The following is a 26,645-nucleotide window of genomic DNA, read 5'->3' as shown; positions in this document are numbered from 1 at the left end:
GCTAAGAAGGAGCATCACAGCCATGGCTGTGCACCGCAGCCTCAGAACAGCCGAGATCCTGGAGCACGGGGAGTTTGTTTAATCAATAACATATGAAGCTTCTGGCACAGCCGAGCGTATGAAAGAATTTTACAACAGCAAAATAAAGTACTGCTGCGTTATAAATCAGAGAGCACATACGGAAAAGTTAAAGGGATGTACTAAGTCGCAGAGATATCAAGGAAATCACAGAAGTTCTGGCTGCAGTCCCTGGCTCCATTTGTGCTAAGAGCAGTGAACTTCAATGCAAGTCAGGTTTTACTGCTTTTTTCCAGAAGAGTAACTCATTTGCAATGCGTGCAACCGTATTAGAGTGAAAGGATACTGAGAGAGCTCCCTTTGCTCTGCTCTCTGCCCACGTACGTTGAACCTCTTGTCCACCTATGGACGTGCAAACGGATCAGTTTCCTTCCTGTACCAGCCTGCACACAGCACTGTGCCTGTGGGCAGGAGCGGATTTTAAAGCCTCCCATCCTGATCACGCAATGCTGATCTGCAGTGTATTTTGTTTCAGCGCCCTTCAATAATTTGTGGAATGCTTCAAATAAAACTCATAGAGAGCCTCTTAAAAATTATTCAGCACCAATATATGAAATATTTATCCCCCGGGGTGCAGGCTCATAACATGAGCACATAATGGGGTGCATTTTCCTCTCTCTAGAGGCAAAACAAGGCACTGCCATTAAATAGCATGCTTAGCACAGCTGTAAGCATCGATGCTATCTGAGGGCTCTTGTTTCATCTCATAAGCGAGGATAATTCCTGGGAAGAACAACATACCACTAAGGGAAGAGGAAGACCTGCTGCTCCCTCTCCACATTCAGCAGCCAAGAGAACACGAGGAGGGGTTATCCAGCAATTCTGGGACCCACCCCACAAAGCCACAGCAGCCAGAACAGAGTGCAAAACGCCTTTGGTAACCAACTCCCAGAGCTGCGACCTGCAGAAATTCAGTTCTCCCTTACAACCACGCCAAGACAGGTATGCTTCCTGAAGCCCCAGACTGCAAGACCACAGTATCACAACTATCCCTACAGTGCTGTTCAGCCCCGGCTTTTGTAAGCAGCCACCTCGTGGTCTCTGTGAGCAGAGATGCAGTTTAGGTATCTCATTTCTTTACAACACCTCTATTTAAATGCATCTGTTTTTTCAGCATTTCACACACGGTTACCTTAACTGGTAACTAATTGCTGTGTGGGCTGCTGTGGCTCAGCTTTCCAGACTTTACACCCAGAGGGAAGCTGTGCTGCAGAAAGACTCAGTTTGATATGTTTAGCTGGTGCAAGGATGCCCCATCTCAAGGAGGAAAGCCCCATCCCCTTGCAAGAAACTGTGCCCGAGTCCAGGGGGGTAATTTTCCACAACAAAATCATTGCACCCTATGGCTGCAGTTGGCAAACATGAGCACTGGAAGCTCAGTTCAAGCCCATTTCCTCTTCCCAAAGAGGTTCAGTGTTGCTAAGATGCCTGGAAGGCAATTCTGCACTTGTATCCTTTAGGGACCCCAGGTACATCCCGATGCTGCTGCAGCAATGGTCCCTCAGCTCCGTTTCTGGTGCTGCCAGCTGTCAGCTGAGCATACAGAAATGTTTAACAGATGCTCCATCCTCTGGAGGCATCCATCAGGAACTCACCCCAGGTTCACGACTCCCCCTCATGCCCAGCTTCCCAGATAGGCTTTGTCACCCGGCATTGCTGACTGCAGTGTGCCGCTGTGAAAAAAACAATCTGATTTTCTCAAACCTTGAGACTGGGCAGTGGAGGTCGTGCTGGCGGAGCTGCAGGACCAGCACCAGGGCAGCAGGCAGGTGAGCTCAATCCCTGCAGGGTGAGGAGCAACCTGTGGCCACCGGGAACAACTGAGGCAGGACAGCCTCCCAAAGGATTTCATTCCTTAGCCAGAGAACCTTGGAAAAGCAAAATGTAGGAACTGTAACAGCACGAGGATGTACACAGCTACGGATGGATGGCCACGTCCAAAGCCTGCTCAGAGCAGTGCCATTCTGGCAGCCTCATAAATCACTGTCCCTAAAGGAGTGCCTTGGTTTTCCACAGGGAGCAAGAGAGAGCCTGCAGCTCATTCCCTGGACCTGCCTTCTCCTGTCATGTTCGGGGGTGGCACACAGCAGCCAGCAGGGCACCAGGGTGCTGCGACAGCCTCACACACCTGCAAAGACAAATATATTCTTTAACATCAGACAGAAGGCTGAGGAATGAAGCTATACAAGTGCATCGCTGCACACGAAGGGACATTCATTCTGCTGCTGATGCCTGTAACTTCTCCACTGAGAGCAATGGGCATCGCCGCGAGGACAGGCAGCTCTCCAGTGTGTGCTGACTGATCCCTGAGCCTGTGCTGGGTGCATGGCTGGCAATACAGAGCTCTTCATCCTCCCCAGGCCTCAAATGACACAAAATGACCATGTTTAAGTGACTGATGAACTGTCAGCACAAATTACCTGGATAGCAATGAATTTCCCCCAAAAAGAGCTGCGCAGCAGCTGCTCCCAGATGTATTTCAGTGGGAACACCCCAGGCACGCTGTGCAACCCACACTCAGGCTGCATTTTTTGTTACAGACACCAAAGAGATCCATTAGCATGGGACCAACCCAGCCCAGCTGAGCTTCCTGCTTCCATGCAGCAAGGCTGGGAACTTCAGAGCAGTTTCACAGTCACATCTCCAGCACTACTGAATTTGCCTGCTCCTGGACTGCTCTGAACTTGACAATAGACATCTTTTATTCTTTTTTTTTTCTTTTGAAGGGATGAACAGGAGGCAATAAATAAATTAAAGGGTTCATAAAGCCACACCGTCCTCCCTCTCTCCCTCAATGCTTTTTTAAGCCTCCTGTCCCCTTACAGAAGGGCGTATTTGATAGAGGTATGCTCTCCTATTTAACAAGCAATTAAAAAAGAATGCAACAAGCATTCAGGCAACACAAGCATTTCCTCTGCACACTCACAAGCATTTCCTGACCGAGCAGCCTCACAACATGGAACACATCTAGCAACTGCCTTTTCCCACAATAATGTTTTTCCCACCCGTTGGCTGTTGCTGCTTTCCATTTAAGGTCATAATCCCATTGTGGGATAACCCAGAGCAGCGGATCTTCAGCGATGTAATAATATGGGCAAAGTTCTGAAACAGAAAAGCACCACAACTATCCCTGGGAAGAAATCAGGAATGACAAGAGAGAAAAGCTGAAGTTCCCAAGCACTGTCACTACGGTGTGCCAGGATGGCCAGGCTCCTTTGGTTTCCAATAGGACTGGATGGGTTCATCAGGAGTGAACCTGAGCACACACACCATGCTCTGGACGTGCACGCTGGGGAGCTGCTGGAACCCTCTGCCACGAGGCCCTGGGGGGACTTCATTTGGCTTCACCAGCAATAAAAAGGACTGACATTCAGCTCTGCAGCACTCCCATACAGAGATGCTCCCATATGGTACATGAGCCATACAGTTCGTGCTGCACTTCGGCAACGTAAATCAAAATTCAAGCCATGTTTACAGCACTCTCGTTGTCCCTTAAAGTTTATTTTTCTTTACTGCATGCATTCAGTGCCTGGGGTGAGATGTTGTATCAAGTTCTGTGCTGCCAAATGGGAAGCAGAAAGATGGAAAGATCCTCACTGGGCGTCCCAGACTCATACCTCCATTAACTGCATTAAGAGCTTCAACAAATGTGTGCATTCACGGTGTTACAGGAACGGATTTCAACTGAGATGAGTCCCTGGCAGGCCTACACAAGTGGAAAAGCACATGCACATAAAAACTGGGAGTCCTGCATGAGCTAATGGAGCAAGCAGCAGATAACTGGGCATGCTCTCTGGGCTCAGGGATGGTCTCCTTTATGAGAGACAGTAATGCCTCGTTACGGGAGAAACAAATACAATAAAGATGAATATTCCATCTTCCCCTGGCTGCAGTTTAAGTGTTAAGCCAATACAAATTCTCAGGTTATATTTCACGAAAACAGCACCGCCAAAAAACTGCTGGTGGTGCAGCAAAGCACGTCTCGTTTCGAAGATAAATCCTGCAGCCTTCACGGGCAGATGTTAAAACACATCAGGCTCTATCCAACAGCCCAAAGGAAGGCACAGAGTGAATTTATAACCAAAACGTTCCTTCTTCTGCCACATCAGTTAGCCCAGAGGTTTATGAAAAGATGCTGCACGCCTTCACGTGTGCTGTAGGGCTCCACAGGACCACTGGTTTTTCCTGTGCTTTCTCCCTGTAATCTCCCCTTGCCTTGCATCTCCATTTTGAATTATTTATCATCAGGTATCACATTCATTTGCATACTCTATGAGGTGCAAAATAAATGATTAGTCATTACATATCAGACTCTTCCAAACCATCTGTGCTGGGCTCTGCAGCAGTTTTGTTTTGCTTTCCTCTAATTCTTGGGAGGAAAAAAGTAATCCAAGGGGAGATATGGATTTGCTGGAAGCACACAGCAAAGCAGTCCACAAGCTTGCTGAGAGCAAAGGTTTACTGCTCTGTTAGAGCTGTGCTCCACACTGAACACACAGGCTATCATCTTCAGTGTAATTTAACCAGCGGTACAAATTGCAAGTAGTATTATTTCAAAGACCTTTATTTATTGATTAGAAACAAAGTCCTTATTCTCTTCCTGTTCCCTCCTTGAGTCATGCTGATTGCATACAATGGAGAGCCATCACTTAAAGAGCCAATTAAGTCAGCTTCTGAAAGGTAATTGAATAGCTGAAGTTCTTAGTGCAATATTGTACTGCATTTCTTGATTGCAGTAAAGGAAAACAAAGCAGTCAGAGCAATGAAAATTAGAGAATGAGGCATTAGGTATAGGTGGGAACAGCAACATGGACGGAGCCCATACCAATGAAAGAGACTGTTTTCCTTCCATGGTGGCTTGCTATGGGGGCGAGGAGGAGAAATCAGATGTGGTCTTGTTTGCTGTGCTGGGGGCAGCTGGTGCTCAGTGTCCAACCAAAAGCTCCAATTAACAGAGTTCTTGTATTGGAGGCTTAACGAAGAAAACATCTTCTGCATGGATTTACTGAAGCCTGGTAAGGAGCTCATTCCCTTCTCTGGCAAAGCCACCAGCAGACTCTCTCTTCTGTCCTCCTGGCTACCTCCAAAAATAAGATTTCTGGTCCAAGGATTTTCTATCTCCCATGGAGACTCCCAGACCACTGCCCCATTTGGCTAAAGTGAGACTGGGAGATTAGCAAGAAGGACATAAGCTTTACTCTCTTAGAAAAATTTGGCCAGAAAACAAAGGATAAAGGAACTGTTAGCCTGCTACTACTCCAAAGTTATATAAGGTCTTTGATTTAAATGCAGGAGAAAACACATCACAAACAGAGAGCAGAATCCTCAAGAACCCGAAGACACTGGCTGCACATGGCCAAAGCCCCAACCATTTCCTAGAAGCCACCCAGCCACAGCTCTCTGGCCATGAAGTGTTCACACAGCCACATAAAGGATCTGCAAAGGGCTTTGCTTTCCACCAGCGCTGTTCCATTTGAGGTGGCACCACTGTCACCTCTCAGCACCCACAAATCCAACCTGAATTCAGCACTACCATGTAACACCACCTGAAACACACGGGGCCGCAGCATCTGCCACCACGCATCAGGAACGTGGCACCAGCACACACTGCTGAGTCCTGCTCAAGCCTGGGTGCTGTTACTTTTGTCAACAGCTTCTGTTCAAAAGCGGGCAGCTGTGCCACTGCATCACCCAGATGGACCCGGTCAGTGGGCACGCTGGGGTGGGCTGACAGTTGGATTTGATGATCTCAGCGCTCTTTTCCAACCTTACTGATTCTGTGATTGTATGAAGACCCCTTAACAGCCACAGAATTGAAAAATCTGCGAGGACCTTATCCCAAACAGCTCTCCAAAGGGTCCGTGCTTCCACAGGAGCTCATGGCAACGTGTCGGAGAGAGGAGATGAAAGCAGAGCTGCGTGTAAATACTGCCCCGCGATACCCAGCTTCAGTACAGTCACATCCACTCATCAGTTACTGGAGCACTTCAGGAACACTGCTAATAAAAGACAAACGAGTAAAGGAGAGCTTCAACTAAGAAAGCATTTGCCGTTCTCGGGAGCTGCTTCATGGAAAGCCGTTACTCCCGAGATGTGTCAGGCTGGTTCGTATTCCAACAACACACTCCAGGAACTGCACAGGTACAAGAGGAGCGTACGAATCACAGCTCACACACAACTGCTGCAACGAGCAGGATCTGCGTGCCCATCACTCACCCCTGAGCGGTTACACACACCTTAATTCCGACCTCAAACACAACCGGGACCGTGGCAGACATCCTCTGGAAGGGAGCTAAATCAGTTTGACCGCGACAGCGACGGAGAAAGGGATTTAAGCATCTGCTTTCTGCTTACACTCAAAGCTCAGTACCGGTGAGGCAGAAAGGAGGGAGCAGCAAACAGATGAGCGGGCCCAGCACCTGAATCCCAACTGTCAGCACAACAGTCCCTGTGTCAGGCAGCTTCTAAACAGAACCACGCTGCTTTCACGAGGTTCCTCCAGACGCACACGGATGGAACTGAGAGCAGAACACAGCTCCTGTTATTACACTTCACCAAAAAGAGGGCATGCCCCACTGCCGAAATGCCCTCCGTCCCTTTTGCCACCCAGATTTCTCCTGTTGCTGAGCAGCCAGACAGGGATCGTTACTTCACCAGCTGCAATCAAAACTGCGTAACACGGGATCCAGTTGCAACCGTACACCTACGTGGTTGTCCATCCTGCAGAGCCCTGGGAGGCTTTTAATGAGCTGTCTGCACAGCTCGTCACCGCACCTCGAGTGAAATGGGTTCGGGAGTGACAGCTGTTTAAACAGCACTCACACGGTGGAGTAGCTGAAGGGAGAAAGAAATACTAAAAATAATTGAAACTGCAGCATGGAACGTAGGCAGGGCAGGGGGAGAGAGGACAGCCCAGAGGAAGCTGGCTGTAAGAGATGTGATAAGGACTGCTGGAAGCCAAAACAAACAGGAATACACACCTGCACATCACACACCAGCAAACAGCAGCTCCTGGCCTGCCTGCCAGCCCCTCTGCAGGCACCCACCAACCTGCTCCTCCTGCAGCGAGCAGCTCCAGGTGGAAGTCCAGCATCAGCACAGGGCTGAGGGAGACTCCAGTGACGCCTTTAGCGATGAGTAATGAGATACTGAGGAGCAGTGCACTGAAAGGGCCCGCGGCGGTAGTAAGAACCAGTAAAAATCCCCACTGAGACTTCAGGGCAATCCAAGGGCACGTAGAAGAGCTGGTGTTCTCGGAGATAAGATGGGAATCTCTCCTTACGCTGCCATCAGCTGACTTTTAGAGGTTATATCAGCAGACTCCTTGCAGAATGCCAGTGGGGTGGGGCACAGCCTGTGCCAGGCACAACTGCTCCAGGTCAGCCCATCTCCTACAGCCACAAGGAGCAGGAACCTCGCACCTTCTGGAGGAACAATTCAGCTCATGAACTCACGCTCAAGCAGAACGTCACCACGAGGAGACTACATTTCTTGTTCCTTCGAGCCCTTCTGCCCTTCCAAAAGCCACCAGACCCTAACAGCACTGCCATACTGATGCAAAAAGATGGGAAAGTCTGTGACTGAAGGTCTTATAGCCTGGAACGGTGCCCAGGGCACCAGTAGCTGGTCCAAATGCACCCAAATGTCCTGGCTGCTGATAACAAAGCTGTTTCCTTCTGCCATCCTCTGCTTCATCCGTGGGGCATCCATTAGGTTCAGACACAACGGGAGCAAAGAGCCAGCAACAAGAGCCTCATTAACCGACTGCAGCCGGATTTGTTTTGGAGCACAGCGCGGTCCCTGTGCTGCAAGACAGAGCTCTTGCTGGGGGAAAAAATAGATCCAATTTAAGGATGTCCTGCATACTGTAATATTGTAAGCAGCTCCACAGTTAGATTTAAAACAACAGCATTACCAGCTGAAAAAAGGAAAAGAAAAAACCAAACCGACACCAAACAACAAGAACTCTCCCCAGACCAGAACAATGAAAAAAGAAAAGGGATGAAGAAGGCTTCAAATCTGCCCTGGACAGAATGTGTCACTGCTGCAAGCTGCTGCAGGGAGAGGAAAAAAGGAGAAATGAGATTTGTTAGGATCAGCCAGGTAGATAAAAGACAGCTGAGCACCAAGCAACGATGTCTTTGTTTTGGGATGAGCTGGCTTCTGAAAATGTCTGGTCAGCTTTAGCATTTTGTACACGTGAAATGAGTGTCCACAAGAGTACTCTCCTGAAACGACAGGACTTAATGCAGCCGAGATAATTATCTAGATCCTTCTTTATCCCATTAGTGGTTTTCATTCGCGTCCTGGAACACCATAAGCGGATTGCCCGAGAATTATTTGCCATCCACTGCTTCAATCCCGATCGGAATTATCTTTATACCGCGGTACGAAGAAAAGAGATTACCTCCCTGCCAGGGCTTGCTGCAATGCCCTCTTTTCTGAGGCTCATTTTATCATTTTGCTCTGTGAGGTAATGAAAAGAATCAGAAAACAATAGTCACGGACACCGCTTTCCCTCTTCCACTGTGTGCATGGGGACAAGGCGGAGCCCAGCACGGTCATCCAGCGACACACGACGGGATCCAAACTGCTCCCTGCTTCTCTTTGCATCACGATTCACTAATAAAAGAACGAAGGCCAAGCTGTTAAAAGCAATTAGCCACATCACGGAGTGCAGCAGAACAAAGTGGGATTTGCTGCAACGAGAGGTCCCAGGGGCGGGCGCTAAATGCCACAGCTCCCTGGCAATGCAAGGCAGCAGCACTCAAACAGCCTGCACGATCCTTGCCTCCAGGCCTAACACAACAAGAACTGCCCTCCCAGCCGTGCTGGCTGCCACTAGGGTTGGTGCTGGTAGAGGAACAGCATCTGCTGCCCAGAGCAGCCAGGACGCGCTCAGAGCAGTGAGGAGATCCCTGGATGAGACAAAAGCTGTCCTTCCTCTGGTAGAAACAGAAGGAAGTACGAACGCAGATCCAACAGGAATAAGAATACATGCATTGTTTTGTTGCCTTTTTTTTTTTTAACATGTTTTACAGCTTTGTAATGAGATCTGTAGGAGAGTCACCCTTATAAACACGTTATTAAAAGAGGGAGGAGGGATGCAATAATAGCAGGTGCTGATTACTCAGCTCCCAGCAGAGACTTTCCAATTTCTCACCTTCCCCCAAAGCAAGATGCGCTTTGCAGCACATTTGCTTGCGAGTGCAACACCCCTGCAGAGCACCACAAAGGAGAGGGGCACTGCTGCTGCACCGGGCAGCTGCTCCCCCCCAACCCCATGCCAGAGAAGGGACCGACACAGCACCGTGTTATCTGGCAGCACATAGCAAACAAACCCCAACCATCTTCATATTTGACTAAGGCCTGACCACTCCTCCTGCCAACAGGAGCAGCATGTTTATAGGCTAACCGTGGCTGCCAGGTTTGCCTCTCTGCAAATATCTGCTCCGTTTCAGGAACAAAACCCCAGTAACGATTTTGTTATTTTAAGACAGCAGCTTAGTTTCAAGGCAGTAAATGTTCACACTGCAACCGGAGCCGTGGAGATCCCATCCTCCGAGGCAGAGCACCGCAGTAATGATTAATATTGCAAATGTAATCCAATCCTTTCAAATGATTATTTCCAAAACCAGCAAATAATTACCAAGGCCTTCAGCAATCAATACTTGAGATAAATAGACAATTAAATTGCAAAAAGAAACAGAAGAAAGTAGCTCATGTTTGCCAAAGATGTGCCAAATACACTTTTTCATGGTAACCAAATACTTCCACTAAACAGATATTTTAGTTCGCTGGAGACACGCTTTCAGAAAGTAATAAATTAATCTAATAAAACCGACAGACAGGGTGGAACCAGACGTTAATGAAACACAAACTGATCTATATGGAGCCAGCCCACAATCCATGTCCCAGTTACACTCAAATGCCATTCTGGTCGCTTATCCCCTCCCTCGTCACAGCCTTCCAGCCCAGGGAAGAGCCACATTTCATTCGTCTTCACCAGAACGATGGCACGACGAAGAATTAATTTCAGCCATCAAACCAAGACATTTGTGCCCAGCTTGAATTCGAGTTTCCAGCTCTTCCTTTTTTTTTTCCTAAAATATCTCCCTAACGTCAGCAAATGAACCAACTTTGAAACACGACACTCCATTCTCCTTCGTTCAGGATGGTTGGTAGGAAACTTTTCTTCTCAGAAAGAGCGGTGATGCAGTGGCACAGGGAGGTGGGGGGGTCACTGTCCCTGGAGGTGTTTGAGAACCGTGGAGATGCGGCACTGAGGGACGTGGGCATGGTGGGATGGGGCTGAGGTTGGACTTTGGGATCGCAACCACTCTCAACTAACCACCTGAAGAGGTAAAGTGCTGGGGTGCCTTGAGGCAGAAGCCATGAACCCATGGGACCAGCCAGCCCCTTGTTGTTGAGGAAGCCACAGTGGGTAGGGTAAGCATTTGGGAAAGGTACTTGAATGGTAGGTAAGTCAAATTAGACAAGATTAAGAGAAGGAGAGACACGGAAGAAGTCCATCCTGGTCATTTTCTACAAAATCAAAGTAAGAAGGAAGAGAGGAAATTGAGAGAAATGGAAGACAAAGGGGAAAAGATATCAAAAACAACTCCAAAGGAAGCACAGTGAGACACAACACCAAGAAGGCATTGTTAAAACAGGAAAGATAAGATCAAACAGAAGCGTGAGATCAGAGTCTGAGCATTGGCAGGAGGGAGAGGAGGCCACCACACCGCTTCTGCCAGCATTAACTGAGTAATAAACTCATTGGGCACTTCCACAGGGGAGCTGTCAATATCACGAGAGCCAAACCCTACCCAAGCCCATTCACCCACCAGGCACCCAATGCAGGCAAGTTCTTGCTTATATGGAGATGTGCAATGGGAATGCTGTGTGTCTCCTGCTTCCAGAAAGCTCTCAACGTCACAGGGAGAAAAGAACAAACTATCATCGTGTCCTTCAGGGCAGATCCATGCCATAAGGAACAAGTGGGTCCAAAACCTCCTGGAGGGACAGGTGAGGTGGCAGGCAGTGGCACTGCTACCAGTGCAGTGCTCTTCACTACAGCAAACCCTAAACCACCAGCACCATGGTCATGGATAAAAGCAAATGGACAATGCAGCTCAGTTAAACTCGTAAGGAAAAAAAGAACATGACTCGATGGCAGGACAGAAGCACATGGAAAAGCAGCCAATGCTGTGATGAAAGGAGATGGTTTAGAACAGAAACCTGCCCTTCTTGGGCTGCCTCACTGATGCCAGAGAAGCTTGAGTGAGCTGTTCTATTGCAAACAAAACAAAGGTCATCACTGAACAAAAAGTCTGTACACCTCAATTACAATAAGAAAGGCAGGAAAACACATTTTCCTCAGTCAAAGACAACAATCCTCTCCCCAAGCCAGGAAGCTATTAAGCAGATGCTCAATCAGCAATCCCTGAAAAGCCTCTCCTTCTAGCAGCCCCAACCTTCGAGCCCCAGCTAAAGCCCTGCCTTTATTTTAATAGTTTTCATAATCCCTTAATTTGGCAGCGACTTCTGCCTGCATGCACTGAGCCCTGCTGACCTCACGGGCTTCCACTTGGGAAAAAACAAGAGGCCACCTCAGAACCAGCGTGGGAAAGGCGGTGTCAGATCCTGCAGGTGAGCAGGGATGCTCGTCCCCATGGGCACGGTGCTGACGGCTCAGCGGACGGACTTGGTGCTCTTTTCCAACCTCGGTGACTCGGTGATCCCGAAAGCCGTGCAAAGGTTTTCCGCCATTCCGCCCCAAAACGGATTTCAGCTCTGCCCTTCACCTCAGCTCTTCCCTCCTGCTCATCAGGAGCAGCATTCAGTGGGACTTCTCCATGGCTTTAACCAAAGACAGCTGCTTCTCTGGGTTTCTGCAGGCACGGATGCGGGCACCGTGCCTACTGCAGCGATACCGGGGCTGGTCAGGCACAGTGGCTGTGCCCAATTTATCACTGAAGCAATTTCTTCATAATTTAACAGGCTTCAAAGGCTTCCGGAGATGAGTGGCAGCTTCACTTAAACTAGCAAGCTGTAGATGGGCTTTACCTTACACACTAAGTGAATAATCAATGAACATTCAGGATGTAAGCACAAATCAATTATTTCTTTCAGATGAATCAAAGGGAATCGCAAAGCAGAAATGGTTTTGTTCTGCATGAGAAGTAAACCACAGGACACACTGTATAAATGGGGGTGTGCACCAACCTGCTCTGCTCCTGTCCTTAACTCCATCCCATAAGCGCACACGCAGCGAGAACCTGGTGTGAAAACCCAGCAACCAACTGCCAAGTGATACAAGCACAAATACGGTCGGCTCCGGGCAGTGAAAGATTTATTTTGATAAAGACACATCAGCAGTGCCACTCATTCTCAGGTTGAATTTGGTCAGATCATAAGCAAGATCATCTTGCACACGCTGCCGCACTCCGTGCAGTCACAGCTGCTGGTGAGCACCGCACACACCCAGCAGGGGCTCTCAGAAACACTCCTGCACACCCTTGTTATTTGTCGTGCATTGTAATGACAGATTCCCAACCTCTGCAGCTCCTCTGTCGGGCCCCCACCTGCACCACCCCACCCTCCACACGTTGGTACACGGGTCACATACACCGCTGGAGTCACACACGCAGGGACAGCCCCAGCCCTGCAGAGCACTGCCCCACACCTCCAAAGGGAGCTGCACAACTCTGGGTGCAGGAGCAGGGAACAGGAAGGACAGCACGATGGGAAGCCCTGCAACAGCTGAACCGTCCTCGTTTCGAAGGAGGAAACCCAACAGCTCACTAGCATCTCACTGGAACTTGTTCTCGTCCCTTCTGCTGCTCACCTGAGGGCAGGAAAGCTGCAGGGTGCTGCTCCCAGGGGCTGCCAACCTGCAACACAACACGGTGCTCAGCCCTAAGGTCAAGGAGAGAGCATCGTGCCCAGCAAGGAGGGCACCATCGGCCCTGTGCTGCCTGCAGGGGGTAAGCAAACCCTGAGCAGCTGTGTAAGGGCAGCTCTGGAGCTGGTCAGACCTGTTCCAATGTCTTTCACTTAGCTGTTTTGTCCTCCCTACAAAGAGCAGGTGACAGAGGCAAGCAGGCTCTGCGATGCTTTCTGTGTTTTAGCATCCACACGTTCCTGCAGAGCCACCGGAGCTGTCCCCAGGTGCTGGCAGGGTACCCAGCCTGGGGATGGGAAGACCTGGGATATTACAGATTAATCAGCTGAACTTCAATGAAGTATTTAGACAACAATGAGGACTCGAGCAAGAGTAACCCCTCTTTATCAAACCCAAATCACAGCAAACGCATCGTGTTTCTGCAGCAGGGAATGGCATTCTGTATCAGAGCTGGGCCTGGCTGCTGCAGGGTGGGTGACCCAGAGGGCACAAAATGGTGTGAATGGGGTTTGCCCTTAGAGCAAGGGCTGGGAGGACCCGGCTGAGGGATGGCCCAGGGAAGCCAGCCCAAAAAGGGGGACTCCCATCCGTGAGCAGGATGTTGGAACAGAAAATGCACCAATGGCATACAGAGGCCACCCCGATCCGAGGGGACTGGCAGCACATGAGCAGGATTCAGAACCATCCCGACCCCCTGCACCCCTCTGTAAGAACAAGGAGGGCACAGTTCAGCCAGGACGAGTGTGATGTAATGGGATTCAGTGAGAACAATTAACCAGGTGATGAAGGGAGAGCAGGAAAAGTTCTGGAGGAGCAGGGCTGAAGGGCGGACAGACGGGCTAAAAAGCCATTAAATGCACGTCATCTGTGGCAGAAGTACAGAGAGACAAAAGTACACAGTACGAGCTGCAGTGAGCCCTGCTCTCTGAGCACAGCACTGCCTCAGCCCTGTGCTGGGTGTCAGCTCAGCATGACGGCCCCAGGGGAGCAGCAGAGCCAGCACAGACCGAAGAGCTCCTGCAGCGAGGGAAGGAACTTCCCCGCGTACCCTAAAAATGGAAAAGGAGCAACATTTCTGCTTAGACCGTGTGACGAGCCCGGCGGTAGGGCTGTTAAATGTCCAGCAGTGTCCGGGGAGCTCAGGCATCTCCGTCAGCAGACGTTATTAGGAGTCAATAGGGCAGGGTATGTACACACCAATCCCGTGTAGGGGCAGAGGTGGACTGTATGACCTCTGAGGGCTGACAACGGTCCCGGTACAGCCACGCGGGCCGGAAACCCGCTGCGCTGGCACGCAACCCATGCTACCTGTAACCTGTGAAACCACCGCTGCTCGTCAGCAACCGGTGCCAGAGGGAATCAGGGCTGCGAGCAAGGGCCCTACCAGAAGGACGCGGAGGGGGGCCCGTAGGGGTCACGCCCCATATTTCTCCTGCAGGATGAGCAGAGGCTGCAGCTCCCAGCAGCGGATGGGGCACCGTCCCGAACAGATCACCCAGCACGGGGCCGCCCCAAAGCCCCAGCACGGCAGCGGGGTGCTCGGCTCCCCCCTCCTCCTGGTCCCCCAGCGCCCTGGAGCCACGAGGCCCCCATCTCTCCGTAGGGATTAAAACCCCATAGGATTTAAAGGCTGCGCCCTCGAGCATCGCAACCCACAGCAGCTCCGGGTCAGCCCCAGCCCTCCCCCCCCCACCCCGGCAGCCGCGGGACCCCAGCGGGGCGCGTCAGGATGCTGCCAGCCGGGACACCGCGGACCCCACCGGATCGCCCCGAGATCCCACGGCGCCCTACAACCCCGGGCCCGGTCCCCGACACCGGAGCCGCCCCTTACCTTTGTGCCCGCCGAAGGCTCCGTACCACGAAAGCGAGAGCAAGGCGCAGAGGCAGCCGAGCAGCAGCGTGAGCGCCGTGCCGCTGCGGAGCCTCATCGCCTCCTCCCCGCCGGCGGCGGCCGCATGGCCCGAGCGCGGCGCGGCCTCGGCGGCCCCGGGGGCCCCGGAGAGCGCGGAGCGGAGCGCGGCGCCCGCCCGCCCGCATGCAGGGACCGCGCCGCGCCGGGCCGGGCGGGGCGGGGCGGGGCCGGGCGGGGCGGGGCCGGGATGGGTGCGAGCGGAGAGCGCCCCCGTGCGGCTGAACGCGGCGCTGCAGCGGGGACGGAGCGTGCGCGTGTGCACGTGTGTGTGTGTACATACAGGCGCGTTTGCGCGCGTGCATGTCGTGCGTGTACCTGTGCGCTCGCGGCTTGCATGCGTTAAGGGGTTTATCTCTGTGCTCGGTGGAATGCACACATCCAAGTGTGCCTGCACGGGGCTGTGTGTATGTGTGCGTACCAAAGGGAGTGCCTGGGTACATACACCTGGCTATGTCTCTCTCTGTATGTAGGCGTGTATTGGGTACACACGTGTGTACGCAGTGCTGTGGGTGCACCCTGCACGGAGTCCACCTTCAGCTGCTGGCCAGAAGAAATCAGATGTATCTGTTACTTTGCTCGTGCTGTCTTCTGCTGATGGGCCCAGCTGCATTTCCTCGTGGGCTGCACAGTGAGGCTGGGTTGGAAATGCAGAGCACCGTGGGCTCCCAGAGCTGCAGCACCGCTGTGTTACGAGCAGCTGTGAGCATGGGGTAGCACGGGGCAGCCCTGCTTCCCTTCCCCATTTCGGGCAATAAATTGCTTTTTGAAACCTTGACCTGCACAGTGGGAGCTGCAGTTTGTGGGGGAATCCCTCCAGAGAGCTGCTGTATTGCCCTTATTTTGCCATTTCTTTTCTTTTTTTTTTTTTTTTAGCAAAGTTTGAATTGTGAAACCCTGCAAACACTCAAAGACCCAAACAGAGAATGGACAGAGGCCGGTGACCTCACGACCTTCATCCTGTCAGGGCTGGCAGAGCTGAGCACGCTGCAGGGGCTCGGGCTGCTCACTGTGAGCACACAGACGGCAGCCCACAGCCAAGGCTGATACAGAAATTAGAAGGAGAAATGCCTGTTAGGCTTTGATATAGAACGAGGTGTGTATTGATAGCTGATTTTATCTGGCTCCCTGAAGAGTCCTTCACCCCCAGCTTGACTCTGGCCCAGCTGCTCTGCACCAGCACGCTGCTATTTCATCAGCAACAAAGTGACTTCATCGCCAGGTGCCCATAGGCTGCCGTGTTCAGACATCATTGCTTTAAGGCTCTAATTCGGGGCAAAAGCCACAAAGTGCACTCTGTACGCAGTGCTCACTCCAGGCAATGGATGTAGGTTGGAAAAAGTGCCATGTCACCCTTTGCAAACACGGAGTTCTGATGTACACTCATGGCACAGGTTCTGTGCCTGCCCTCCTCACCTTTTCCTGTCTTCTGCCCTTGAAAAAAAAAAGAAGTGTTGTGTTACACCAATCACAAACGGTGCTGATCCCGTGTAAACACCACGAGGTTCAGAGCTCAGCTTCAGGAAAACCAAGCCTCGAAACTGAGACAGCAAAAAGACAGCTTGGCTTCCCCTTCCACCCGCGCAGTTTTCCGAAGCAACGTTTCTCACTACTGAACCTACCACCAAAAAAAGAGACGTATTTCTGTATTCATCATGTATGCACATAAACGTGTGCACGTGTGTGTACGTGTAAGTATTTGTGACACCCCGGGAGCAGGATGGATGTGAGGCGTCATGACGGTGGACCCCCAGAGCCGCCCCAGGGCTGGGTGGGGGCCCGGCCCCACGCAGCACTCTGCCACGGAGGTGGGAGGGCAGCTCTTCTGCAGGGCTGGAGGGGGAAGCAGTCACGGGGCAGGGTGAGTCACCAGCATCTGACCTCGCACACGCGGAGGATCCCTCTCCAGAAGCCTCTGGAAAGCACCAGCACCTGCTCGCTGCGGCTCTGCACCGGGAGCCAACCCTCCCCTCCCACCCACCTGCAGCCCCTTGGGTCGTGGTGGGGTGGTGATTCGGAGAACGATTCCCTCTGGAGTAGCACCAGCAGCCTCTGCTGTGGTCTGTGAGGATGGGAGCTGCACCCCAGCAGGGCTTTGCTGTGACAACGCAGAGCTGGGGCAGGAGGAGCTCGGTTGGCGATCGGGCCCTCCGAGCAGCCATCTCCGCAAATATTTTTAGACACTTTCCAGCAGAAGGTGGGTGGAGGGAGGAAGCAGAGCTGCAGGGGGGCTGACTGCTCCTTTCTGAGCCCTTCCTCTGCAACTTGGAAATGTGAAACTGGAGCAGTATTTATTCCCATCCCCTTTGCTGTCCTTCTGCGCTGTCCATCTGGGAGCTGCTCAGAAGCTGGAGTTGCCAAGTGGTTTTTTGAGCAAGGGTTGTTCTGACTGAATGTGATGGATTCCTAAAGAACAGCAAGAAAACATTCAGTGCTGCCAAATGAATGCCAAGCCCGGGTCCTCCAGGTCAGTGCAGGCTCAAGTTAACACAAGCTCAAGCCAAATCTCAGGCTGTGGAGCTGTGTGCAGGTGGAGTTTGGTGGGGAGACATCTGCCTGTCTGTCCAACTGTGGGGTTGCAGTGAGTGCTATGGGAATACATGGGACCACAGCAGGGCCCCAGTGCTGGGCTACAGGGAAACACCTTCATCAGGGCTGGGAGAAGGAAATCCCCACCTCGAGGAGGAGGAGGAGGAGGGGATGCTGAGTCACCCCATCCCGTGACTGAGCTGAGCTCACTGCAGCCCGGTTGAGGCCTTGTTTTCTTTGTTTTGAGAAAGTGCATGATGTCACGGCCGCAGAGCCCAGCGTGACTCAGCAGGCAGCGCGGGGATGGGATGCTCTCCATGTTTTCTGGATTAAAGTTCACGTGGAGGAGAGCAAGGATTGCTGGTGTTAATGCCCAGAGCACAGCTCACATTAAGCTTTCACTTGTCACCTCGTGGCGTGGTAATGGCCGTGTCACGGAGAGGAGATTCCTGGAAACGTTTAAGGTGAGAGGGGCCAACCCTCTGCAGCATGAGTGCTGCTTTCCAGAGAAGTGCTGCTATCTCGAAGCTGCCACGTGGGCTGAAGACGGATCCACGTGGCACGCGGAAACCAGCTCTGCGTGGCAGCGGGAACGCTCGCCCCGCTCTTGGTTGCATGCAGGCTCTTGTTCATTGCAGGTGAAAACACACAGCTGGTGGTGGCGACAACGTTAAAAAATAGCGTGTTGCAGCTGAGAACCTGCGCTGTCGAGCGGTGTCACTGTGCTCTCTGTATCTGTTGTAGTTTCCGCGGACATAAATAGGAGGCATTACTTTCGGGGCTGAATAACGCATCTCTATTTACCGCCCTCGGACGGCGCGGGCCGCAGGCGCCGCCAGGCCGGGGGGCGTGGCCTGGAGAGGGGCGTGGCCTATTACAGCCCCTCCCCCGCAGCGCTGCGCTATAAAAGCTCTGTGGCGTAGCGCTTCCGTTGCATAGTGCCGCTCCTGCCCCGTCCGGCGCAGTTCCGCCTGCGCGAGCTCCGCGTCCCGCCGGCAATTCCTGCTGCGCCACAGCCATGGCGGCGCTGACGGTGAAAGCCTACCTGCTGGGCAAGGAGGATGCGACCCGCGAGATCCGCCGCTTCTCTCTGCCGCCGCCCGTCCGCTACCAGGCCGTCCACGACCGCGTCGCCGAGCTCTTCCAGGGGCTGCTGCGGGCCGGGCCGCCGCCCGTCTTCCGTATGCACTATAAGGGTGAGCGGAGCGGGGGGGGCTCTCCCCGCGGGTCGGGGCCTTCGGGACTCTCTAGGGCGGGAGGTGGGTGAGGGCCGAGCGCCTGACGGTGCCCTCCGCTCTGTCCAGATGAAGACGGGGACCTGATCGCGTTCTCCACCGACGAGGAGCTGGACATGGCCATGCCTTATGTGCGCGACGGGGTCTTCCGTGTGTACATCAAAGGTAAGGCCCCGCAGTCCCGTTGGCACCGAGAGCTCCGGCCCGCTGTGCTGCTGGCGGGGCTCCGAGGTTGGGAAAATCCCTGTCCCTCCGGCATCCTCACGCCGCAGCTCAGGGGGGAGGTTAAATGAAGGGTGAGGTGAGGACGGGGCACGAACGCACCCTGCCGGGCTCTCTCCTGGCTCCACAGCCTCGGCCGGCAGTGAGAACTGCTGCGTTCAGGTTGGTTCTGGGATCCCTGCACGGCAGGAGCCATGATGTGCTAAGGAGCCCCAAATCCAGCTTGTTCCTAAGCACATCATTCCTCAGCCCCTTCTGTTCGCTTGGATACCTGCAGAGCTTTCACTGCAGTCCAGGCAGTGACTCACGTAAGCCACCCTCTCGCTTCAGCTCTCATCTGCTGTGTCTCCTGGCACTGCTGAGCTGTCCCCCGATTGTTCCATTCTTGCAGCACTATGCAAGGTGGGACGACATGTCGAACAGGCTGGTGCAGCACTAATCTAAAACAAACAGGTGGAGTGCTAGGGGTAAGGAGTGCTGTTAGAGGAGCAGGCATCCTTGTGACACCCCTCTGCACTGGGTCTGTGTTCTTATGTGCCCCCTGCTTGTGTTTGGCAGCCAGTGTAAAAATAAAACTGACCTAGTAAGCCTATACGGCTGTGACAAGGACTGTTTGTGTTTCCTTCTCCTGTGCCCGATTTCCAGCCTTAAAATAGTACCCTCGTTCTTGATGCAAGGTTCTCTTTCCTTAATAGAGAAAAAGGAGTGCAGGCGTGAACATCGCCCTCAGTGCAGCCAGGATCCTCCCCGTGACATGGTGCACCCCAACGTGATCTGTGATGGCTGCGAGGGGCCGGTGGTGGGTGCTCGCTTCAAGTGCACCGTCTGCCCAGACTATGACCTGTGCAGCACCTGCGAGGGTAAAGGCATCCACAAGGAGCACAACCTGGTGATGTTTCAAAGCCCGCTGCCGAATCTGTTTGAGGTGAGCAAAACCGGTGCAGTGGAAGCAGTGAGTGGGATCTCACCCAGCCGTGAGCTCTGAGTTTCACTCTGTGACCGTTTCCCTTCACAGTGGTTTCCCCGAGGGCGCTGGCTCCGTAAGATGCGGCACGGTGTGCCTCCCTTCCCCTGGATGCACTGCTGGTGGTATCCTGGGCCTGCAGCTCCATGCCACAACTCGGAACAGGCCCAAGCCAGCGCTGCTGCCTCCAGTCCACCTGCTGCTGAAGGTAAGGGGAGGTGCTCTGGTAAAGGGGAGCGGTGGTGGAGGAGCTGGAGAAGTTGGAACTCTGCAGTACAGAGCGGAGTCTGGGTGGGAAAACATAGGGGAGCTAACTAATTTGCGTGAAGTAATTAGTCCCTTTGAGGACACTTTTGAGTATGTCTGGTGGCCACACAGTGTAGGAGGCTACAGAGACTACTTGGAACCAAACCAAGCAGAGCTATTAGGTCAGGCAGGTCAGTGCTCTGCTCTAGATGTGCCTTTCAGCATGGCTGATGAGCCTTAACGAAGCAATGCCGCTGGTTCCCTGTTCCAGCTGTGGTTTTGGTCTCTCTGCTGCCTTTGTGCTGTGCAGGAGTGACACAAAACAAGACCCGGCATTCCTGGGAATATGCTCTTTCCCTGTGGGCTGATATGTGTACTAACACAAATTGTTCTTCTAGAAGCTTCTACTAACAGCCAGCCCCAGGACCCCAACGTCAGCTTCCTAAAGAATGTTGGGGAGAGTGTGGCAGCTTTTCTGAGCCCCCTGGGTAAGTGACTTACCGTGTGTCATCCCCCTCCCTGAGACTGCCAGGAGCAGCAGCCAGCTGTTGTGGCTGATACTGGAACTGCTTTGTGCTGCAAGTCTCAAAGCCTTCAGTTACTGGGTACTAAAATTGCTTAGGTATAGGCCATCCACTCAGTGCCTTTTAGGAGACCTTTGTAAGGAGCTGAGGAAGGATTTAATTACTGGTGACTTGGGGCTGTATGACTTCAAGGCATATTACAGCGATATTTTGCTTAGGGCAGGCATACTTCTGCCATGACCCTCTAAACAGCCAGTCTGTCTAGTGGAAGATGACTACTTGGTGCTTCAGAGCTCACTGAAAGAAAGCTTCACTTGAATTCATACACATTATGTGGGGAAACTGTAGGGTTGCAGTAATGCTACAGCACTTAGTCCAGGGTTGGTGTGTATTTTTTCTTTGGACTGTGCTTTCAAAAATCTAATGTTTCTTCTTGGTCTCATGTGTGTTCCTAGGTATTGATGTTGATATTGATGTGGAACATGGAGGACAGAGAAGCAAAGTGACTCCTGCTTCTCCTAATCAAGAGAATAGCAATGCTGAGTCAAACAGCAGTACTCTAAACCAGAACAGTCAGACCGAACCGTACTGGAATAGCCCAGATTCTGCAACGGTAGTAAGTAATGTGGCAGAGCAGATCCAAGACATGGTGATAGACCCTGTGCCCACACAAATGGAAGATGGCAGCGTCCAGACCCAGGTACAAGAAACTGTATTGACATGTGTGTTTGCTGAGGCTTTACTGAAAAGGAAGTAATTCAGTATGTGTTGTGGGGTTGGTGACTCGGTTGTTAGCAGATAGGTAATATGTGGCACCCTTGCTTTACTGGTTTACAGCAAAAGTGGGGATTTGTGAAGGTAATTCTTCCTATTAAAAGCAGACAGTAAGAGCATGCATCCTACCTGGAAAGCACTGCAGCACCTGGACCTCCTTTCTTTCCATTTCAGGAACACAGTGAGTCAAGCAGTTCATCAGGGAGTGACGAGGACTGGACCCACTTATCTTCCAAAGAAGTGGATCCTTCCACAGGTGAACTGCAGTCTCTGCAAATGCCAGAGACAGATGATCCCAGCTCCCTAGATGTAGCTCAGGAAGCTCCCCAGGCAGGACCTACAGGGCTGAGAGAGGCTGCACTCTACCCACATCTCCCACCAGGTATGAGAATGCATGTAGGTTTCATGTGAGTGAAAGTTGCTGTCAGTTATTGCCAACTTACCCAGTATAAGCAAACCTGCTTAGGAAGTAACCTCCCCTAATGTACAATTGGACTCTTCCTTAACTTTGGCAGCTGTTCTGGCAGCACTTTGCATGCTGTTAGGAACAGGCATGTTTTGTGCATGAATGTGGGCAGTGAGTCTTAAAGACCTTGGACTTAACTAGTGCTAATACACCATTGAGCAAAGGTATCCTCCTAAACAGTGCCCTTGCTGTGTACTCTGACAGCCCTTTAATGCAGGCTGTAGACAATACATCCTGTGACTCAAGACACTTTTCTGGCAAGAGCTAGTTACGAGCGTGCCAGGTCACTTAACTGAAACCACTAGCACTGAGGTTTTCAGCAAGGACAGGCTGATCTAACTCAGCTGTTTCTGTAGCAGGCTGCGTATGCTGTATCTCAAAATGTCTGCCTGATAGGATACAGAGGAGAGTATGTCTTCCAACACTTGTCAGCTATGCTCAAGCTGCTAGGATTAGTGCCAGCCTACCCTGAGATACTGCAGCCTCTGCTGCTTTGCTAATAACATGAAGCATCTTAACTTTAAACCATCATTCTCTCAACAGAAGCAGACCCTCGCTTGATTGAATCCCTGTCCCAGATGCTCTCTATGGGCTTCTCTGATGAGGGTGGATGGCTCACTCGACTCCTGCAGACGAAGAACTGTGACATTGGGGCAGCACTCGATGCCATCCAGTATTCCAAGCAGCCTCCCAGCCTGTAGTCCATGTAACAAAAAGCAGTTTCCTTCTAACTGAAAGAAGGCAGTGTGCTACAGTTAACTAGCAAATACATCTGTTAAAGTTCGTTTCATGTTCCCAAGTGGTTGTAGTATGGAGAAAGAATAAATACTGCCACTTTCTCACTGGTAATAAGTTGGTGGGTGTTTAATTATAACTATTATAATGTTCACAGGAACTCGATTAAAAGATTGGAGAAGGTCCAGACCAAGAGCATGTGATTTCCACATCAAGTGGTGCTGACTGTAAGGGAGACAGCCCAGGACTGTAGTGGTCTGTTGATGGCACATAACTGGGGCTTTGAGCAGACCCTTAGGGCCATTCACTTCTGAAGCCTGCACAGAGTAGCTTTGGAAGAAAGAGCTGCTATGGGCAATGTAAACAAAGAGCTAGAACAAGGGAGAAGAGTTGCAAGTTGCAGTTTCTAATGGGGACTGAATCACAGGACTTAATTGTACTGATCAGATACCCTTAAAGCCTCCCTCCCAGCTGACCTACTTCTTTCTTCTAATATACTTGCTAGACACTGCTGTGCAAACCTAGCACTTGCCCCTTGGAGCAGTCTTTTCCAACAGCACACAGCTCGATAGCATTTAAACAACTTTAATAGCACTCTCAAAACCCATCTCCTTTCAAAACCTTGCTTCACTGCTCAATGTACAAACCAAATACACAACTGACAGACAGAAAAGCAATGGTGAAGAGACCCAAGTCTTTCAGAAATCATCATCAAACTCATCTCCTGTGCAGAAGAGGCGCTGACAGGAAGTGGTGTGAGGTGTGGGCCCCACAAGGGTGGGTGCAGGAGGTCTGCTACTGGTCTTGAAGGCACCAGCTCCAGCCCATAGCACCTGGCTTTGAGGTTCTTTGGCCAATGCATCTGTCTCACCTGAGCAACTGATGCTGGGCAGGATGCTGCCAGGCAGTTTTAAGGCAAGTTGCTCAGTGTTAGCCACGCACTTTTTAAATTCAAAATCTGTACCCAGAGGTAGAGTACTTTGAGCCTGTTCTGAATGCCTAATGTCCATACTTACTGCAATGGTGCTGTGTGGTCCCAACGTTCCACTGCCATCCTGTGGTGACAAGGTGGCCACGACAGCATTTTCACTACAGTTACCAGAACAGGAGAGGTACTTTTCCCACTTGGAGGGTTTGGTACAAGCAGCTGGGGGTTGGTTGTTCTGCTGTGGCACTATAGACTCAAAGATAGTGGGCACTACATTGTCTGCAGAAACAGCATCTCCATCATCTTCATCAGTCACCACTGCTGAACATTTCTTGTGCTGTAACAAGAAAGAGCTTGGTTGTAAATACAGCACATGTACCAAGAAACAGGCAAAGAAGGAGCCCTCCTGTCCTTGACATACACTTTAGTTTTCACTAGAAATCTGAAGCAGAGCTGAGGTTGATGCTGTGGTGGATCTATGAACTCCAGGCTGTGAAGACTCAATTTAACTAGCAGGGCAGATAGATAATCACAGTAACCCTAATAGCTCTATCTTATGCAAGGTGCTACTGCTCACCAACACCAAACCAGAACTGACAACAATCACACTGATGGAGGAATCTGGCTCAACCACTCTTACCTTACACCAGATGGCATTTGCTCATACCTGACTAAAACCCTTCAGAGAGAGAGAAGCTCACAACACAATTTGCATTCAAATGGAAGAGCAGAGGAAGACTGTAACTTCAAAGTTACAATGACATAAAAGCAATCAGGAAAACACTGTTTTGTTTTACTTGTAGGGAGCATCTTCTACAGCTAAAAATACTCGAGGTTCCAACCTTTTTGGCTTGGCAGGCAAGCTGGAAAACGTCATTTTCCTCTGAGCTATCCTGAACATCACTGTAGAGGAAGCTCTTCTGCTTTTTCCTGACCAAAAGAACCATACAAAAAGGCACCTGATTAGCTCCACTGTCATTTTTATCACAAACAAGTCACTATAATTGCTCATAAAAAGCAAACTTCTCGCAATAGTCCAGCCATGCTGTTCACTGCAGCCTGTACTTCGTGCAGCTATCAGAGATAAAATACCTCCCACACTCCTTTCACAAATGGTCACCACTTAAAGGCAGGAATTACAAAAAAAAAAACAACACCAAAGTTCTTTCTGTTGTCATCTGAAATGCCATTTCTGCATCACTGTACCTTCGTTCTTCCACAGCATTCTTCCTCTGGGGACAGAACTGCTGCCTTTCTGTAATTCCCTCCTCTTCTTCCTCTTCTTGATCTTCACTTCTCTTGTCCAGATACTTACTCCAGCGACTGACTTCTGCCCCTCCCCCCTACAACATCAGAGAATTACTGAAAACAGCAAAGTACAAGGTTCTCAATTCTGGCACTGTCACGTCTGTGCTGAATGCCTCCAGCAACAAGTCAGTTTAGGACACGTTCCTCTATCTTCTTCCCAGGTTCAGTATCCCAGTAGCACAGAGTTTCTGTATATACCACACTCTGCCTCTTCCCTGGAGCCTGTATATACACTATCATCTCAACTGTTAATGAAGGGATCACTGGTTTCACTTTGGTTCCCCAGGGTCGGCATGGAGAGGTATTTACTTCAGCTTTGAGGTATCTCACCTGCTGCACAGAACTGTTCTCACGGAGGACTGCTGCATTTCTGTTGTTTCCAGATTCTCCTATGTACCTACAACAGATGTATACGCTGGATTTCCCAGTCCAGTGTGCAAATAAAGTAGTCTGTTTATAATATATTGGAGGTTAGTCTGCTTTCCTCCTACACTAATAGATAAATGAGACTGATCTAAAGCCACTAATCACAAAATGACAGTTTTTATTTGATCATAGTTAGGGATAGAAGAGCATATCTTTTGGGACAACAGCTTAAAACCACTCATTATGCCCTAAGCAAGCAAAGAAACGGAAGTTATTTCATTATGTTTTGGGAACAGCAACTTTTTTTTTTTTTATAAGGTGAACAAACACCAAAGTTTTCCTCCCAAAACTTAACCCTGAAGCACTGCATTGCATAACGAAGTTATCTAACTGCCTCTGACTCATTTCTGAGGATAACCTTGAGTGCAGAGGAAGCTCCACCAGTTCACAATCAGGCAATTAATAAACAGACTCCGGGACGAAATAAACAGGAAAGTCTTACTCAGATTTTCCAGCCCAGGAGGAATCACACACCGATTTTTTTTTGCACTAATGCAGTTCTGCCGATAAAAGGGATTATCCAAACAAATGGAAACGCTGTTCCACGTATTTTAAAGAAGCCCACGTTCAAAGGAGCATGCCAGGAAACGGATACCGAGAGGTGACACGAGTCCTGCGCGTTTGGGCTTTACCACAGGGCAGAACCGCGCCCGGAGCAGCCCACCGCGGTACAGCCCCTACCGAGCCGCGCTGGCAGCGGCCTCCTCCGCCTCACCCTGCAGCAAGTTCAGCTTCTGGACGTGCAGCCTGCAGTCCCGGCCCGAGCCCTGCCCGTAAACCTGCAGAAGTAACGCAAACGCACCCATAGGGAAACGGTGCAGCCTCAGACCAACGGCAAACCGCCTCCCAGCGCGCGCTGCCCGGCCCCGCGGGCCCCTCACCTTCTGCAGGGCCTGCCGCTGCCCGCACACGCAGCAGCTCCACTTCCCGCTCCGCTTGGCCTAGGAGGGGCACAAGGGGGAGGAGGGGCTGTTCAGGCGCGGCCCGCAGCGCGCTCCCGGCCCACGGCCCACGGCCCACGGCCCACGGCCCACGGCCCACGGCCCACGGCCCACGGCCCGCGCTCCACCTGCTGCGCCTGGAAGCGGCGGCACGAGCAGCACCGTAGCACCCAGCACGGCGCCGCCATCACTCTCTCGCCATGGTAATTCGCGCCTTCCGCTCACGTGACTCCACGCCCAGCCAATCCTCGCCTCTCCCCTCCCCTCCTCCTAAGCCCCGCCCCCGCGTAATAATAACGAAATAGAAACGTTAAACGTAACCAATAGTTATTAGTAATAAATAATAATTACAAAATCAAGCATCCTGAGCCCGGCTACGCCAACCTGGCGCTTTCAGCTACCTGCCGTGCCCACAGTAGTTGTGGAACTCCGAGAAATAAAAGGCAGCCAGGG

The 26,645-nt window shown here is 51.4% G+C and overlaps 3 protein-coding genes across 5 annotated transcripts in view; 1 reads left to right on the top strand and 2 right to left on the bottom strand.

The window, feature by feature from the left end:
- Positions 1-14,997, bottom strand: part of MGAT4B (alpha-1,3-mannosyl-glycoprotein 4-beta-N-acetylglucosaminyltransferase B) — a 34,642-nt gene extending 19,645 nt beyond the window's left edge. Inside the window, exon 1 of the mRNA XM_065734763.1 lies at positions 14,817-14,997. Coding sequence (XP_065590835.1) covers positions 14,817-14,913 — 97 coding nt within the window. The 5' untranslated portion in view covers positions 14,914-14,997. The remainder of the gene's footprint in view (positions 1-14,816) is intronic.
- A 3,406-nt stretch (positions 14,998-18,403) lies between these two features.
- On the top strand, positions 18,404-22,623 carry SQSTM1 (sequestosome 1). Of its 3 annotated transcripts, none has more exons than XM_065734762.1 (8): positions 18,404-18,619; positions 18,728-18,823; positions 19,576-19,805; positions 19,896-20,052; positions 20,489-20,578; positions 21,070-21,314; positions 21,563-21,644; positions 22,398-22,623. In XM_065734762.1, exons 1-8 carry the CDS (start codon positions 18,442-18,444, stop codon positions 22,553-22,555), a joined length of 1,236 nt encoding a protein of 411 aa, XP_065590834.1. In that variant the 5' UTR covers positions 18,404-18,441; the 3' UTR covers positions 22,556-22,623. The 3 variants fall into 3 exon arrangements, with proteins under 3 accessions (XP_065590834.1, XP_065590832.1, XP_065590833.1); XM_065734760.1 differs by having other exon boundaries at positions 21,563-21,770; XM_065734761.1 differs by lacking the exon at positions 20,489-20,578 and having other exon boundaries at positions 21,563-21,770.
- A 535-nt stretch (positions 22,624-23,158) lies between these two features.
- MRNIP (MRN complex interacting protein) lies at positions 23,159-26,387 on the bottom strand. Its single transcript, XM_065734756.1, has 7 exons — positions 26,321-26,387; positions 26,133-26,192; positions 25,933-26,030; positions 25,156-25,222; positions 24,724-24,860; positions 24,360-24,447; positions 23,159-23,854 (listed from the first exon to the last, which is right to left on the bottom strand). Exons 1-7 carry the CDS (start codon positions 26,378-26,380, stop codon positions 23,288-23,290), a joined length of 1,077 nt encoding a protein of 358 aa, XP_065590828.1. The 5' UTR covers positions 26,381-26,387; the 3' UTR covers positions 23,159-23,287.
- Positions 26,388-26,645: the final 258 nt, after the last annotated feature.

The sequence above is a fragment of the Cyrtonyx montezumae genome, unplaced genomic scaffold (genome assembly GCF_038088225.1).
Source record: "Cyrtonyx montezumae isolate F1298 unplaced genomic scaffold, pur_monq_1.0 scaffold_18, whole genome shotgun sequence".
Taxonomy (NCBI): Eukaryota; Metazoa; Chordata; class Aves; order Galliformes; family Odontophoridae; genus Cyrtonyx; species Cyrtonyx montezumae.
Note: the sequence above shows the minus strand (reverse complement) of the source record. Positions and strands in the feature narration are given on the sequence as shown.

Bases quoted from the DNA above. Each gene is read 5' to 3' on its own strand.
- SQSTM1 (XM_065734760.1), top strand. From the start codon at position 18,442: ATGGCGGCGCTGACGGTGAAAGCCTACCTGCTGGGCAAGGAGGATGCG. The intron at 18,620-18,727 runs GTGAGCGGAGCG...CGCTCTGTCCAG, and splicing joins CTTCCGTATGCACTATAAGG to ATGAAGACGGGGACCTGATC. The intron at 18,824-19,575 runs GTAAGGCCCCGC...TTTCCTTAATAG, and splicing joins CTTCCGTGTGTACATCAAAG to AGAAAAAGGAGTGCAGGCGT.
- MRNIP (XM_065734756.1), bottom strand. From the start codon at position 26,380: ATGGCGGCGCCGTGCTGGGTGCTACGGTGCTGCTCGTGCCGCCGCTTC. The intron at 26,193-26,320 runs GTGGAGCGCGGG...TGCCCCTCCTAG, and splicing joins GCCGCTTCCAGGCGCAGCAG to GCCAAGCGGAGCGGGAAGTG. The intron at 25,223-25,932 runs GTAGGGGCTGTA...CATCTGTTGTAG, and splicing joins GCCGCTGCCAGCGCGGCTCG to GTACATAGGAGAATCTGGAA.